The following is a 17,694-nucleotide window of genomic DNA, read 5'->3' on the forward strand; positions in this document are numbered from 1 at the left end:
CACACACTTTGTGTAAATTCAGAGTAGCCACTCTGAGCCAGTACGCAATCTACCGCATGTTTTCTGGTAGTTAGGTAGAAAGCCGAGAAATTCTCAGGCAGAGGGGAAGAAAATGCTAATCTCCACACAGAACCTAACCAGAGCTGCTTTCTGGGAATGAGGAGAGTTGTGGGAAAGAGTCACGTGGTCTCAGCAGGGAGGGGTGCAGAAATCCCCTTCAGAGTCAACAAGGGGCGTGTCCATAACGTCTTAACTGAACCATACCGAAAGGGGTTTTGCTCATAACTGTCTCGGTTTGCCTTCGTCGTACCTTCGGCTGCTTTCAGGTCACATCAATGCCACAAAGAAGAGCAAAGATGCTTCTTCGAAGCGTTTTTATTGTTTTGGTAAGTACCTGTTTACTAGTGAGCATTATTATTAGCACTTATTTAGACTGCACAGTGTCTGAATGGTTTGTTTCTCAGAATTATAATAGTCACATGCTGTTATTGAGGACGAATTGTTTATATTTACAGTATAGAAGAGGGTGCGTATTGTTTAATTACAGTTAATGACGGTGCACAGAGACAGACCTCTCGCACTTTCGGTTTCGTTTTTGCGACGTAGGATCTACTGAAGTGGAGTTTATCTTTATCTGTCTGTGGCTTCAGACCTCAGCACCCGTATTAGCCATATTAGCTCTTATTAATGCTATTAAACGGTTCGGTTGTTTTGAGAGAGAGAGAGAGAGAGAGAGAGAGAGAGAGAGAGAGAGAGAGCGCGCTACTAGGGCTTGCGGTTGTTTATGATTTCTGTACACACTGGTGTCTGAGAGTTTTGGGGACTTTCCGTTGATGTACGGGGGGCAACACACACACACACACACACACACACATACAAGCTAATGCGGTTTAGCTGGTTCACAGCTGTTGTATTATTTTCATAGGCTCAATGCAAGTGATCTATAAATGAACAACTGTGCACAGTACACATGATATCGGTTTGTTTGTTTGTTTGTTTGTTTGTTTATAAATCACCAGGGACTGAAAAAAGTACTGAGACATTATATTTAGGGTAACTACTGGTAAAGTGGGACACTTAAGCTTGAGCCTCTGTATAAGACTGATATAGAGCACTGTAGTTCAGAGTTCATCCCTGGGAAGGGAAGGGGTAAACGGATCACGCGCTGGGTCTGTGACGTCACCACTTTCGGTGGTGGGCGTGGCATGCGTCCTGTAAATCAATGGGAAGTGAAATGACAGAGATTTGAATAAGGGTTTGCAAACGCTACACACATGACTGTGCAATGTAAAAGTGCAGCAGAAAAATCTATGAATTCATTTGAAAATATTTCTATTGTTTGTACTGGGAGCATCCCCCCACCCCCCACCTCTTCTGCCCCACTTTAGCAATAGTATATTGGTAAACTGGGACATCCGAGTCATTCAAGTAATTTGATGAGGGTTTCACTCACCTAGGATTTAGCCTAGGTGAATGCTTTAATAAAAATAACAAAAGAAGAAGTTATGTATAAAATAATGATGTACACAATACTGCGATGGGTTGGCACCCCGTCCACGGTGTCCCCCACCTCGAGTCCCCTGGGATAGGCTCCACGCGACCCTGTGTACAGAAAACGGGTGGACAGATAGTACACGATACTTACGGAAAAGAAGTGACCGAAAGTGACGTCGCACACCGTGATCAGTTTACCCTTTACTTCCCAAGGATGAACTCAGTATTGCAATGAAGTACTGTATGTCTATGTTAAAATACAGAGATTCAAGCTTAAGTGTCTCACTTTACCAATATTCACCCTAAGTATAAGTTCGCAGTACTTTTTCCTCTCTGTGATTTAGGCTACATCCGTGAATAGAAAAAAAATCATGTATACTTGCATTGATCCTGTGCTATATTTCAGTGGAGTGAGGAGGAGTTGATACTACACTTTAGGCTGATAGCAAGGGCATGGAATGTCCCCCCCAAAAAAAGAAAAAGTACCCTTCAGAGTACAGTCAAGGGCCATGATAAATATTTTATTAAAGATCACACCCCTGTTGCGCAAAAATGATTTTTGCTTATGTTCATGTATGTTACAAGCATAATATATGAGGAAAATGCTTCATAAATTCCAAGCATCTCTCCTGATATTCAGAGTAAAGAAACTAAGTGTCCTCCTTTGACAGTGAAGTATCCGGTCCGATAAGTAGATATTCTAAGAAGTGTCATTCTACTTGTCCTTGGTGTTTCTGGATTTTTGCTTTTGAATAGTGTAAGGGCAACTTTAGGCTTCTTATGATATCGTATTCATTTATTTAAAAAGTGACAGAAAAAGTAATATTTTCAACAGTGTCTCACGTTTGAAACAATATTGATTCTATGTGAAATTATATAAAATTTTGTATATAATATATGCAAAATCTTATTCAAATAAAGGTGGAAGTATTCAGCCAAAGCTGTGCTCAAGCAAAACGTCAAAAAGTTGCCATTTTTAAGGTTTTTTTTTTAATTAAAAAGTTTAGCAAACTAAGTAAATGTAAAAAAAAAAAAAAGCAAATGTTTTTACCTAAATTAATATCGTGTTTTCATCTGCAAAATGTCGACTGCTACTACTGCTAAAACAGTCGAATGATGATTTTCATTTTAAAGCAACTACTACCATTTCACACTATTTTGTGTGAAATATCACTCAATCTCACTACTTATACTGATCGTATGCATGACGAACACTACCTAGCGTGCTAATGAATTAATCAGATGTAAAATATCTTCTAAATAACCACCATTTGCTAGAATATCACTTGCTGCCTAGCTAACTGTGTAATCTGCTGCAGTCGACACTAGTCTAACCTGGCATTAGGAGATGCTTCTTTATAATACGTCTTTGCTTACTTCAGCATGTCGAAACAGTTTACTGAGCGGAGGCAAGGTTAGCGCTCATCATCAAGACTAACACTGCAGTCTGGTGGCTTATACAAGATTCATGATGAGTATTTTGAATATCTAAATAAAAATGCCCAGAATTAAAAAGCAAGCTTTTTTTTTTTCTCTTTGAAATGTAATTAAGTAAGAGTCTTCAATGTAATGTATAAAAAAAAGCTAACCACATTTAGGGCCATAATAAATAAGTTTATTTATGGCTGTGGTTTTTGGCTGTGCACACCTGCTGCGTGTTTGGTAGGAAAAGTGAGACGGCAAACAAGGAAAGCACACGAGGTAATCCACTGTGATATGGTGGTGGATTGTTGATTCTTTAGGACTGTTTTGCACCTAATGGTCAAAGGGATCTTGTGAAGACCATGAGATCTACTACATATGAGAATATCTTAATCCAAACACTGGTTGCCTCTGCCAGGATGTTAAGACTTGGCCATAAATCGATCTTTCTTTAGGATAATGATCCCAAACATATATATTAATCAACACAAAACTTGTTACAGGAACACACAACCAATGTTCCGCAGTGCTGTGGATTTAATTAAGCTTATTGTAAGCACTGTGGTCTGAATCGAATAGAGAAGTCCACTTGCATACGTCTCTGTTCTTGTTAGATGTTAGAGGAAGTGATTCAGTGCTTTTGTGGGGGTGTTTCACAGGAAATATATATATATATATTGTGTTATGTATTTGTTTCTTGTTCTTGTTTGTGCATTTCTCTTGTTTACACAACAACTGTATAGTCCTGCATAAATAAGCCCCTGAATTATGTTGAATTTTGATCCTGGAAGAATGACATTTTGTCCTAGTGCATATGTGTATGTTGATGAGATGATATCAAAGTTTTCTCCTTGACTTTTTTTTTTTTATAGGTTTTGTCTGTTGTCGCCGAGTCCTGCGATTTGGAGACGGGGTACATAAAGGATAATAAGTGCTGCAAGAAATGTGGGCCAGGTAGGATTCAATTTCTGGTCTTTTTTTTTTATCGTGCACACACACAAAAAAAAAAGAAAATAAGTAAGCCTCCGAAGCTAGTATTGCCCCCTTTAGTAGAAATAACGTCTTGTAGGCGTTTCGCATAATTGTCCACCAGGCTCGCTGGAATTTTTGTCCACTCTTCCATGCAGTATTCTTTCAGTTGCAAGACGTTTGAGGGTTTTCTTGTATGTGCTGCACGTTTCAAATCCCCCCACAACATTTCAATGGGATTCCCATCCGGGCTTTGACTCGGCCGTTCCATAACCCTGCGTTTCTTCTCTTTGAGCCGTTCCTTGGTGGATTTTTTAGTGTGCTTAGGATCATTATCCTGTTAAAAGATCCACTTTTGGTTCAACTTCAACTTCAGATAGATGGCATCACATTATCTTCAAGCACTCTTTAATATGATGCAGAATTCATAATTGAATCAATGAATACAAGCTGTCCAGTCCCTGAGGCCTGAAAAGCTGTCTTTGGTCTGCGCCAAACATGTCTGCTGTTACAACAGCTCTATCTTTGAATCGTCTGTCCAGAGCACATTATGGCAAACTACAGTCTTGCAGTGGCATTTTCCTGGCACGCCTCCCATGCAGGTCAAATCTGTGCAATCTCTTTCTGATTGTAGAAGCATGCACTCTGACACTAACAGTTGCAAGACTTACTAGCAGATCCTGTGATGAACTTTTGGGGTTCTTGGAGACTTCTTTTTGCATCAGTTGGTCTGCTCTTGGGCTGAATTCTCTGGGACGGCCGGTCCTGGACCAATTGGCAGTCGTTTGAAATCTGAGCCATTTGTAGAGGATTCTCCTTACAGTGGAATGACGTATTTCAAATAATTTGGAGATCTTTTTTAAATCCCTTGCCAGACTCATGGGTATCCACAACCTTTTTCTGAAGGTCTTACAGAACTCTTTAGATCTTGACATGATGACACCACACACCTCAATAGCAAAGGGAACACCAGACACTAGATACGAGAGGGGTATAAATAATAAATAATAAATAATCTACGCAGGTTCTAATCATTGGCACCCGATCTTGAACACCTGGTTCTAATTTTATGGATTTGAAGGTGTGATAATGTGGGGGTGTACTTACTTTTTCCATGAGACTGATCTGTTTTTCATTCATTTAAATTGTGACCATTTCTACAAAATGTCAGTTTTATGTGTCATTTGATAGAGTGCATCACCTTTATTAATAGACACTGTTTCAAAGAAGATCAAATGTTTGCTTGTCCAAATATGTACAAAAAAAAAAAACATTTCCATGGGGTGTACTTATTTTTTCACATGATTGTTTGGATATGTAGAATAACCATATTATACTAACTGTCTTCAAGGTAAAAGGATGATACAAAACTCTGCCTGTGAGGATCCAGTGTGTCAGGATTGTGCAGATGGGGAATTTCAGGATGCTTACACTACTAAGTCTCAGTGCAAACGCCAACCAACGTGCGACCGCCGTAAGTTTAAATTCTGCGACAGATTTCATCAATATGCACACAATAGTGGTCAGGGAAGACGCATTGGCTATGCATCTGTCTGTCATATTAATACAGATGCTGAATAAAGCAAAAGATATTTTTATGATTTTTCATTCTTTTCATTTTCCCTTTCTCTTTTGAACAGACCTCAATTTGCAGACGCCAACCCAAAGCAAGACAGAATTAAGTCAATGTGTGTGTTTTCCTGACCATCACTGCACCAACACTGAATGTGTTTCATGTGTGAGAAACACCGTGTGCCAAGCTGGCAAGAAAGTGAGGAGCACTGGTAAGTACGTTACGTAAGGAGTCGTATATAACTGAGCCATCCTGAATGACATATAATATTTTAAGAACTTCTGATAGTAATTGTATAATCCTTTTTCATTATTAAAGGCTGAATAAGCAATACATTTTTATCAAATTCATTTGTGACCTGATTTGGAATGAGTTTTTATTTTATTTAAGTAGTATCCTCATGTTCTAATCTTGGCTTCATACAGCCTTCTTCACTTACAGATTTTATAGCCTCATGTGGTTTTATAGCCTCATGTGGATACTGTTACGTAATGAGACTATATACGGAAGCAAGCGCAGATCAAAGTCTTTATCCTCAAACTGAAGTCAATAAACATGAAGCGCGGTCTAGACTGGAAGAGATAATCGAGGTTTAAACATGAAACTAGATTCGAGGCGTGGAACAAGAACAGGACACGAAAACACGACCGCTTAGCATCAAGGTGGCGAACACGTACGTAGCATACTTAAACGTATCCACCTATACATTCATTCAATACTGCGCGAAGTGCACAGCAGCACGAGGGCTTTAAATAACAAACATAATCACGCTTGAATACAGACAGCTGGGACCAATAATGACACACCCTCGGACATCAACCAATGCCTGAACAGGAAGAGAACAAAACCAAAACAAAGGCACGTGTCTATAGGAAACAGTCGTCATCACGTAATCTCGTGCACGCGCGAGTGAAAAAATTGTTCTTGCAGCCACAATAATCTTATCTAAACTCTGTTAAAAAATGTAACAATTTTAGTTCTTAGTACGCTTTATAATTTTATTGTACTAAAGCTCAATTTTAATTGTATGAAATGTACTCATGAAAAGATTATTAAATACTAACAATAAACATCCCTAAGAAGAAGTCGTTTTAAATGCTGATCCCAAACTGAACAACTTCTGCATGACAAAAATGCCATTTGCTTTCAACACAAATGCATATACAAAATAGAAATGCTAAAATCTACACACAAAAAAAATAATTAAATAGTGTTTTAATTTAGTGTCAATAAACATTAGCAGTGAAAATATAGCGGGCCCCATAAGTCCATCACGAAAGGAGGGAAAAAAAACCCCCGCAAAAACAGAAACTTGTTTACAGAAATGTATTGAATATTCTCTTCTTTTTTTTTGTCAAATACAACGTCCTATGAGTACAATTACTTGGATTTGTTACTTGGAGATGCATTAACAAAATCAAGTTACAGTAGAGCTTATGCCCTTGTTTTGATCCTTACAGGTACTCAAATGTCAGACACAGTGTGTGAACCCTGTCCTAATGGGACATTTTCCAATCGTGACTCGGCTCTAACCTGCATGCCTTGGACAGAGTATGTTTACAGTTTTTTTTTAAACCTATATTGCATATCTCTGGCTCATTACTACATGTTTCATGTATGTATCTTTTCACTTTAGCTCACAGGCTTATGTAATGCTTGAGAAAAGTAACGTGATGATTCTGGTTACAGTGAAACACCACCAGTATACAGTAGTGCACCCGTACTAACTAACTGACTTTTACAATCATTTTCCAACGGTAATCTTTTGTCCACTAGACTCGAGCTTTGTTGGCAGGCATTCTCACGTTCACAATACCTTCCTGCTGTTTCCCATAATACAGATGTTCCTTAGAGTCCAAGGAAGTTGCACCAGGCTCTGCCACATCTGACAGAATCTGTGGTACGTACACATCTACACATCATGCCCTCAACGGTTTGTTTAGGCCACGTAGCAAAGCAAATGTTACCATACGTCAGTGCAGAGGCGGCCGACGAGAGTCATGGAAATAACAGACGTCTCTAATTACGTATCACTTCCTTTATGATAGATCATTCTTCTTAAAACTTCACAACACAGCACACAGCTGCAGTGTGAATGTAATGAACTTCAAGTTGAGCCCTCTGGTGAAAGTCATTCTGAAACCACCACTGATTTTCACTGTAACTATTTTATTTATAGCTCTGATCCACTAATGAATATCTTCCTTTGGACAAAAGACTGGGGCAAGTGGGAGAACAGTGTCGTATGGTTCATTTATATGTGAAGGTTTTATACAGGTGCATCTAAAAAAACAATTAGAATATCGTGGAAAAGTTCGTTTTTTTCCGTAATTCAATTCAAAAGGTGGAACTTTCATATAATCTAGATTCTAGATGCACATAATGTGAAATATTTCAAGCCTTTTTTTTTTTTATCTTGTCGATTATTGCTTACAGCTCATGGAAATCAAAAATCCAGTTCCTCAAAAGAATTTATAATACAGAAATGTCCTGATGACTCTAATTAGAGTAGAAGACTCTAATCAGCATATTAACTCGAAACTCCTACAAAGGTTTCCTGAGGCTTTAATCTCTCAGTCTGGTTCAGTACACGACGACAATCACGGGGAAGATGGAAGTTAATGCTGCATTTCATTTGGAAATCAAGGTTCCAGAGTCTGGAGGAAGAGTGGAGAGGAACAGAATCCAAGCTGCTTGAAGTCCAGTGTGAAGTTCCCACAGTCGGTGATGATTTGGGTTGCCATGTCATCTGCTGGTGTCGGTCCCATGTGTTTTCTCAAGTCGAGAGTCGATGCAGCGTCTACCAGGAGATTTTAGAGAACTTCATGCTTCCATCTGCTGACGAGCTTTTCCAGCTTTTCCAGCAGGACTCTGCACCTGCCCACAGTGCCAAAACTTCTAGCAACTGGTTTACTGACCGTGGTATTACTGTGCTTGATTGTCCAGCTGACTCGCCTGACCCGAACCCCGTAGAGAATCTACGAGAGACACCAGACCCTATCAAAGCAACCTGGACTTCCAGAACACCTCAGCAGTGCCACAGGCTGATTGCCTCCATGCCACGCTGCACTGATGCAGTAGTTCCTGCAAAAGGATTAAAGCCCCGACCGAGTATCAGTGCATAAATTATCATACTTTTCATAAGTTCATTTCTGTATTCTAATATTTTGAGATACTGGATTTTTGATTTCCGTGAGCTGTAAGCCGTAATCATTAAAAAGATTAGAACAAAAAAAAAAGGCCTGAAATATTTCACTTTAATTTTTTTTAATTGAATTACGGAAAAAAATGTAACTTTTCCACGATATCCTCATTTTTTTGAGATGCACCTGTATAGGTGAATTTTTTCTCACCATATTTCCTTTCTTTTTTTTTTCTTTTCCAATGAAATAATGAAAATCTATAAACAGGAAATCTTGACGCATATCTTTTTTCTCTTTTTATAGAAGTGCAGAATCAGAAATTTCGCGCCCTAGTCACAACTGTGGTTATTATTGTGCTGCTGGTGCTTATGGGAGTTGTAGCATACTTCATATTCTGTAGAAAAGGTAATGCAAAGACAACTTTTAAATTGTAAAGATAAATTATAATATATCATTTATCATCGATGCGTTTGATATTGGAATGTGTGTGATTTAAATTGAAATTCTTATTTCATTGAAAACAGGCAAAACAGGATCTGTAACCTTCGCGCAAAAGGTACTAAACGTTTTTTTTTTTAATTATTTTACTTTACTTTTCATAGGCTTAATATGTTGTAGATAGCACCTATTTTTCATTCAGTGATTTTCATCCGCTGTCATTTTTTAACACATCTGCCATTCTTATCCAGTTACTGCCATGTGCATTTTGGGACAACAAATATACTCCTCCACCGCCTCAAGAGAACGCTGCGTTGGACGTAGAAAATGGACAACCGAAGCCGCCTGGCAACCAGCCCCAGGAGGACACTGAGGATCTTTTGAAACTGGAAGGTTCTTTAAGCCCAGGCATCTCTGAAAATGGAATGCCCGTCATTCAAGACCACAGTAAATCCTTACTGCTTTCTGAGACCGAAACAGAGCCGGAAAGCTTTTCATAGAGTGATACATGTTGGAAATTTCTCATCAAACTTGGAATTTTCTCATCATACACTGCTTACCAACTTCTGTTCACATATAAAAAATAATATATAACACGATAATGTGTAAAAAAAATAATAATAATAATAATAATAACAATGTGTAGCATGCAGTACCTTAATGTAACACACATTTGCAAACAGCTGGTAATTTCCACTTGTATCTCTACTGAAATAGATCTACTTACAGTGACTTTAGGGAGCGATAGCATGATGCTCTGTTCATTTGTAAGCTCCCAGCTGGAATGAGATGAGAATGAATGAGTTTGAATGAGAGTTACAGATATAAGTCAGAGTTGCACTACTGTTTAGGTTGTTTTGGGATTTCGTTGGTGTTTTGTTTTTTTTTACCTTTTTTTACCATTGCTGTAAATATGATGTTAATGTGTCAGATTTATTTGTATTTGAATTTAGATTGTTTTGAAATGATGTGTGCATGTCATAAGTGTTAAGTTTTCCACTTGAATTTCACCGGCAGTTGAAAGGTTTGAGCGCACACCTTCCAGCCAATCAGAATCATTGATTGCAGAGTCATGGCGAGACCGTGCTATTATGTAAAATAAACAATTGTTTGGTTCATCTCTGGCATTCTAATTCCTGTACAAATCCATTAAAAGTGTATTTGTAAGTAAGTAAGTAAGTAAATTGTATTAATGTAGCACCTTTGAAGAGCAGATGTCACAAAGTGCTTCCCAATAAAATATTTAGTCAAATAAAAATGCGATATTGTTTTTAAAAAAGTACAATATTTAAGCAAAAGCAAGTTTAAACCAAATGGGTCTTTAGCTGCTTTGTAAAGGTGTCCACAGATCATAACTCCAAGGGGATTTCATCCATAAATCCAATCTCCTTTTGTATTGAGATGAGAGCGAGCAACAACCAGCAATCCCTGATCAGAAGACCTCGAATTCCTAATATCATTGTATAGCGCCAATAGTTGAGAGAAACAGGCTCTAAATATAATCACAAGAATCTTAAACTGGATTCTAATGTAATTGGAAGCCAGTGTAAATAAATCAGAATTGGTGTTGAAATAAATCAGATGACTTGGTCAGAAGTTTAGCAGCTGCATTTGACAGATGCATGACCTATATATTTGTTTTAGAAGGCAGAACTGATCCATATTTACATCAGATATTAGAAGGCAAATCCCTCAATTTTGTGTGTACGCAGTTCTGGTACAGTGGGACAACTCATCAAATTTGGGAGCATGCCCAGTGTGTGCTATAGAGGCAGACTGTTGTGTAACTATGTGAGTTGTCCACATGAGAGTGCTGTTCAAAATCACAGGCTGTGTGCAAAACTGCATGTGGTGCTAAGTATGCCATGTTAAATGAAACAGCAGGAATACGATTAGACAGGAACACTTCTGAGTCTTTCTAAACAGGTATACCTAAACAGGTTGGTCTATTAGACGCGGAGGAACTCTTCGGCTAGAGCGCCAAAGTTTATTTTAGGAAAAACTAAATAAAGTCAACTCTTTGACTTCATACAGTTCATGTCAGTTCATACCAGCAGGGGCAGATTTAGTGATTTGGGATCCTATTCAATTGCACACATTTCCCTAGATTTTTTATATACCTCTAATATACCCTGAATAGCGTTGTGCTCAAAAGTTTGCACACCCCTTGCAGAATCTGCTAAATCTAAATATTGTTAACCAAATAAGAGGGACGGTAAAAATCCCATGTTGTTGTTTTTTTTTTTTTATTTAGTCCTGTCCGGAAGAAGCTATTTCACATAACAGATATTTACATATATTCCACAAGACATGATAATAGATGAATTTATAAACAAAAATAAATTGCCCCATTCACAAGTTTATATAACATGGGATTTTTATGATCCCTCTTATTTTGTTAACTGTATTCAGATTTTGCAGATTCTGCAAGGGGTATGCAAACTTTTGGTCACAGCTGTGTATATAATTTACAGTTTTAAGGCCTACCTTTGCCTAGTGCTAAATCTGCTTCTGCATACCAGCCAGTGTTTACATACTTTTGTAAGCATCTTGGAGAATCTGCCACAGTTATTCTGAAGACTTTGACTATCACACTTGCTTCTGTTTTTGGAGATAATCTCGGCCAGCTTTCATTATGGTTTGGTTTTATTTTGTATTTTGAATATAAAGTGGTGTATTATGTCGATACGTCACTTTCTTCACTGACATATTAATGTTTTTCTGTTTTATTTTGTTGTGTTTTTTTAATATGTAAAATTGCTCCTTTTTACATTAATGACATCAAATAAACAAATTTCCTTTTTTTTTTAAAGGGGTGCCTAAGACTTTTGTATAGTAGTGTATATAGTTTTGTGTGTGTATGTATATATATTCATATATTTAAATATATATATATATTTAAAACGAATTTGAATAGATTTACATAATGGAGATTTTTAAGGATGTTCTTGATTTCATACCTGACATTAAGTACAGGACTTTGAATGTACAGTACTCTAGCTAGGTGAGGTCTAAGCCGCTCCAGCTGTGCTGACCCATGCGAATTCCCTAAATGTCAGAATTTCTACTGCATCATTTCCGGCGGCTGGGGATTGTGTTTGTGTTCTCCGCTGACATTTTGGAAAATGGTGGCCCATTCCCTAAATAAAGTATGTGGGCTACTGATCAGAATGTTGAGTTCAAATCGAGTCCTTGAGCTGACCCCTTCTCAGAATAAGCTCCGGATCCAGCACGACCCTGACCAGGATAAAATGTCTACTGAAGATGAATTATTGAGTATTTAAATGCTAGCAGGTAAAGAAAATTGTGTTATACCTTTTTAATATAAATGCATTACTGTGAAAAATATATATTCAATAAACGTCATTTTAAACGTCGATTTAGTTCAAATGTTGTTGCATTTCATAAAATCCACACCGTGACCCTTCCTAGGATAAAGTGAGTACTGAAGATGAATGAACATGATGAGGTCAAAGTAGCTGGAATTCTGTTCTCAGGTGAGTGGTGAAATGTCTTCGAGATAATATGACAATCTCAGTAATCTACTAAGCATTCAGAATAACCAGAATGACAAAATTATTCATTAACATAAACTAGGACACTTATTAAAATGTTTATATATATATATATATGATGATATGATGGGATCAGCAGGACCTTTTCATAACAGAGTCCCCCACATTTTCCCACCTTTTAAAGCCCCGGTCCTCTGGCAGTCCTGTTTAGATTAGGATTACACCTCATCTGGGCCACCAGTAAGAAGCCATGACCAGGGTAGATTTCCAAACCCAGTGTGTTTGCCATGCACGAGTGCCAAAGGGGGCTTGTGCATTTCAAACCCACTCTTTTTTAGCACCCAGGAGTTTTCTCATTATCCCTGGATTAGCAGGCCACAGGGCTTTGAATTTACATGGAGACCTGAATAACTAACATCGCAGAGGTCTTCTTTCACCCCCTTCCTTCAAGATAAAAAAAAAAAACCCTACAGAATTAGGTTCTCCTGGGGGTTAATCCTGTTGATGTGTGTGGTGTGTGCTAAAGGGCATCCTTGCAGCAACTATTACATTAAACTATAAAGTCCGACGGATAAAAATCCATTGTAAAACCAGCTGCAACTTTCTGACACGTTTAACGTGCACATTGCAGGCTAATTCACAAGTGCTTGTATTATTTTGCACCATACACTCTCAGAAGTAAAGACTTTTCCTCGTTGCTGGGGTGCTACCATTTAGGTACATCACGTCTGCCTTTACTATGTATCTTTTACCTTAGACATTGCGTTTGGCAAATCCTTTAACTTTAATATAAGAGCATTAAAAGCTATATATTCTATATATAGTATATATATTAAACTATATAAATACATAGTAATTACATAGAATAAATACATAGAAATATATACATACATAAATACATAGAATAAATACATAGTAAAACATTAAAGGTACTTAAGGTATCAGAGGTCCTTAACCATTTAATTAGCAAGAACAGTAACACACTTGAACACATTAGGGTATATATATATATATATATATATATATATATATATATATATATATATATATATATATATATATATATATATATATAAAACCTCATTTAAATTATATTTAAAGATATAAATATGCACTTTTAATGGTTCCACCACAGCAACAATGTTTGGTACCTTTATTTCCAAGAGTATAGCTTTTTTAATTCATCATAGTAGCTATTTCAATAAATGTTGAGAATGAGAGATGTGTGAGAATCAGTGTGTATGGTGCAGTACATGTATTATGGGTGTGTCCCATCGGCCTGGATAAATTCCACTTGCTTCTTCTTTGATATGAGTTTTAAAGTCTGCCGTTGAAAAAAGAAAAGAAAAGATAAGGGGGTGGGGGGTGGGGGGTGGGGGGTCTGTCACCAGCCTGGCAGATTTAGAGCAGATAATGGTCTGAATTATCACCCAGCAAGACGAAACAGTTTGTGTTCTTAATCCTTGTTGCTCTGAATTGTTTTAACAGATCAACACTAGATATGCAAATCCCTTAATGGCTGTGTTTTCCCACATAACATGAAAGCAATATATATATATATATATATATATATATATATATATATATATATATATATATATATATATATATATATATATATATATCCTCCATTTTAAACTCCCCAGGGTTTAAGAGATGACGTTAAAGCCTGTTTCTGCAACAATATTGAATAGGAATATTTAGCAAGACAAAAATTTTCAAAGCTGGTCTGCTTTTAATGGTGTCGGTATAGACCTATGATTATTCTGTCCTCTAGAAAAGGTTATTGCATAACAATATATGACAGGGTTCTGTGTTTATCTTCATTCACTAAAAATACTTTCAAACTTGATTTAAAAAAAAAAAAACACACAAGGCATTTCACAGTATTTCAATTCCAAATGTTTTATTTTAGCAAAAATAATTCATCATAGTCGTGTAAAGGCATTTATAATTTACAATGTGTACAACAAAATAAACATTTACAATTATTTACAAGCTCGTCTGGTTTTAAACCAGGCATCGGGTTTAAACCTGACTGTAAACTTTATGACTAAAGGGTCCATGACAAGAAGAATTATATATATATATATATATATATATATATATATATATATATATATATATATATATATATATATATATAAAGTTTTTGTCAGCTTTTACCAGAACAGTTCCAAAGTGCAAACATCTGCCTTGCATGAGCTGCATTAACAGTTTAACTGACTTTGTGGAAGAAAGTGTGCAGAGTAGCTGGCAGGTAAGTAGCTGTTCCTGGAAGGCCAGTTTGGCCACCATTTGCTAAAATCTTGGCACTGCTCACTGCTCTTCTTTACTGGAGTTTCGGAAGTGGCCGTCTCTGCTAGAGACCAGATTTTCGGTTTCTGTCCATTAGCACTTTCTTTACACTCCGATTCACTCCCAGCCTTGCTGTTTCCGGTAGTAACAGCTACTGAGCCGGAAGTGTCATCCTCGTTGGATTGCTCGAGTCCCTCCGTTAGGCGCTCCGGCGACTCGCTCTCTCCTGCGCTCAACTCCTCCTCAACATCAACAATCTGAGGCTCGATGTCGACCTCATCGTCCGAGCATCGATCTTTCTGCGAGGCATCTTCATCTTCTTCTGCCTCGCTCTCATCAGCCTCCTCGTCCTCATCGCTTTTGGCTTTGGACGCCCAGCTGACGCGGTTCTCTTTCTTGAGGCGGCGACGCGCGTTGGCGAACCAGGTGGACACTTGCGTCAGGCTCATCTTGGTGACGATGGCGAGCATGATCTTTTCGCCCTTGGTGGGGTACGGGTTCTTCAGGTGCTCGCTGAGCCAGGCTTTCAGCGCGCCGGTGCTTTCCCTGCTCGCTACTTTGGCCACGCGTCCTGGCTCATCCGCGACCACCGGTCTGTACGGAGAGAAATACGCACCGCCGCGGCTCAGCAGAGCCTGGTGATAAGGTGATGCGGCTTTCAGGTCATATGAGCTCCCCTGGAAAAAAACAAAAAAAAAAAAAACAAAGAAAAAACAGACAATGCATCAGTTTGGGGACGCTTTCCTTTTGCGCATTTGCGCCGTGCGTAATTAACGCGCCACAGTAACATATTGCTTTAAGGAGATGAATCCTAAATCACATTTGCACACGTGTATAGCAAATCAGTTTGAAAATGCACAGTTTACAGTTCGTGAAAGCAGTTGAACTTTATAGTACGTACCATGTGTGACATGTGTCCGGTATGTGGGAACGGAATGAAAGTGTATCCCGGTATTCCTGAAAAAGGCACAGGCAGCCCGGCCATGGCAGCAAGATGAGGAGGAGGCTGCTGGACCCCCGGCGCACAGCCCAGCATCTGATATCCAGCAGGCATGGAGACGTTTCTGTCCACAAAGTAGTGACCAAATCCGGTTGGAGACGCAGGCATCCTTAAAACCTGAGCATGAAAGTTCGAGTGATCTCTCTCTGAGCGCACGGGCTCTCTTTATAGATGGAGCTGCAGCGAGGGGCGGGGCCGAGTGACATGACTGACAGTTGTATTCCAAAAGCCGTGAGCTTTCACTCGGACTAAAATCCCTTCAAAGGAGAATTCCGCTGTTCCTTTTAGCGGCCTCTAAAAAGCCATTAAACACACGATACTTATCTGAGGCCTGCGATCTGCATTGTGGCAGAGATAAATAGTAATGCCTCATTTGAAATTCACATGATTGGAGATAAGGCTCTCTTAAAGGATACCCTTTAGATGATGATGATGATGATGGTGATGATGATGATGATAATGGTCAGCGCGTTACAAATCTAAATCTAAGTATTAAGCATGCATATTGAGCCATGCACTGCGCAGTGCTTGTGCACGATGTATCTCTCCTTAAACTGCGCATAATGCGCAAAAAAGACCAAACATCTGAGTCCATTTCTGTTATGATTTAATATAGAATTCAATCAATTTAATACCTGTATAAAATAAAAATAAATAAACTTGTGAAATACTAAACAACAACAACAACAACAACAAAGGAGCTACATAAAAACATGAAAAACACAAATAGCACAACCAATGATGAGACTATTGAGTATCGGAACGCGCAACAATAATAAAAACAAAAATCCCTCACATTAACAAATTAGAATAAACTTTTTTGTTTCTGGGTCATGCTGAGATTGTTTCATCTCTCCGTGTGAGCAGGACTACGCGAGACAACACTGGAGATTAATGGGAATTTGATTAACAACACTGTGTCATGGCGCGTCTGACACCTTGGAACAAGCTGGCACTAAATCAGAGTCGTGCACGTGACGCGGTAACAGCGGGTAATGAACCTGTGGAAACGGGACGACGATCAACGCTCCAACGAGCAACACTGTTTATTCCAAACTTTTACTTGAAATGAGGTAAAGCTGTTTGTGGTCACGTTGTCATTTTTACCGTGTGTGTGTGTGTGTGTGTGTGTGTGCGTGCCTGTGATTCCCACTAACGTGCGCAAGAAAATATTGACACTATTTATTCTAATAATAATAATATTAATACTACTAATAATAACAATAATAATAGTAGTAATAGTAATAATACTAATAATAATAATAATAATAATAATAAATACTTATTGTTACTATTATTATTATTGTTGTTGTTGTTGTTGTTATTGTTGTTGTTGTTGTTATTATTATTATTATTATTATTATTATTATTATTATTATTATTATTATTATTATTATTGGTCTAAATTAGACAATTGAGCTGTTATACACTCAGGGAAGAATAGCATTGAACTACCCTTATGTCGGGCGGATGTTCCCCTCCAGCTTATATCATTTGTACACTTAATATTGCATTTATTTGAAGTGATTTCTTAAAGTTTAACGAATTAATTGAATTAGTTAATTCTTTGACTGTGTATTTTCATCTAGACATTTGGAGATAGTGAAGGCTTCCCATTAAACAAAAATATTTAAGTTGAATAAATGGATCATGATTAAGCTAGATTGTTTGGGCCGTTGTTGTTGTTGTTGTTGTTTGGAGAAAAGTTTGAAATGTACACTAGACTATATGCACTTCTGTAGGTACAAGGTAGAAAATATCTACTTTTGGAGGACAAGGGAAGGTACTGCTCAGTACTGTTTGCGCGTACAGAGAGAGGAGGTTATGGGTGAGAGGTGAGGA

At 38.0% G+C, this 17,694-nt stretch overlaps 2 protein-coding genes across 2 annotated transcripts; one reads left to right on the forward strand and one right to left on the reverse strand.

The window, feature by feature from the left end:
* Window positions 1–230: 230 nt before the first annotated feature.
* On the forward strand, window positions 231–10,157 carry cd40 (CD40 molecule, TNF receptor superfamily member 5). The gene is made up of 9 exons (XM_017488088.3): window positions 231–386; window positions 3,789–3,870; window positions 5,237–5,359; window positions 5,526–5,669; window positions 6,919–7,009; window positions 7,300–7,358; window positions 8,905–9,006; window positions 9,126–9,157; window positions 9,291–10,157. Exons 1-9 carry the CDS (start codon window positions 336–338, stop codon window positions 9,537–9,539), a joined length of 933 nt encoding a protein of 310 aa, XP_017343577.1. The 5' UTR covers window positions 231–335; the 3' UTR covers window positions 9,540–10,157.
* Window positions 10,158–14,714: 4,557 nt separating this feature from the next.
* irx7 (iroquois homeobox 7) lies at window positions 14,715–17,086 on the reverse strand. Its single transcript, XM_017486555.3, has 2 exons — window positions 15,754–17,086; window positions 14,715–15,529 (listed from the first exon to the last, which is right to left on the reverse strand). Exons 1-2 carry the CDS (start codon window positions 15,958–15,960, stop codon window positions 14,765–14,767), a joined length of 972 nt encoding a protein of 323 aa, XP_017342044.1. The 5' UTR covers window positions 15,961–17,086; the 3' UTR covers window positions 14,715–14,764.
* Between the last annotated feature and the right edge of the window lie 608 nt (window positions 17,087–17,694).

Source organism: Ictalurus punctatus, chromosome 15 (assembly GCF_001660625.3).
Source record: "Ictalurus punctatus breed USDA103 chromosome 15, Coco_2.0, whole genome shotgun sequence".
Taxonomy (NCBI): Eukaryota; Metazoa; Chordata; class Actinopteri; order Siluriformes; family Ictaluridae; genus Ictalurus; species Ictalurus punctatus.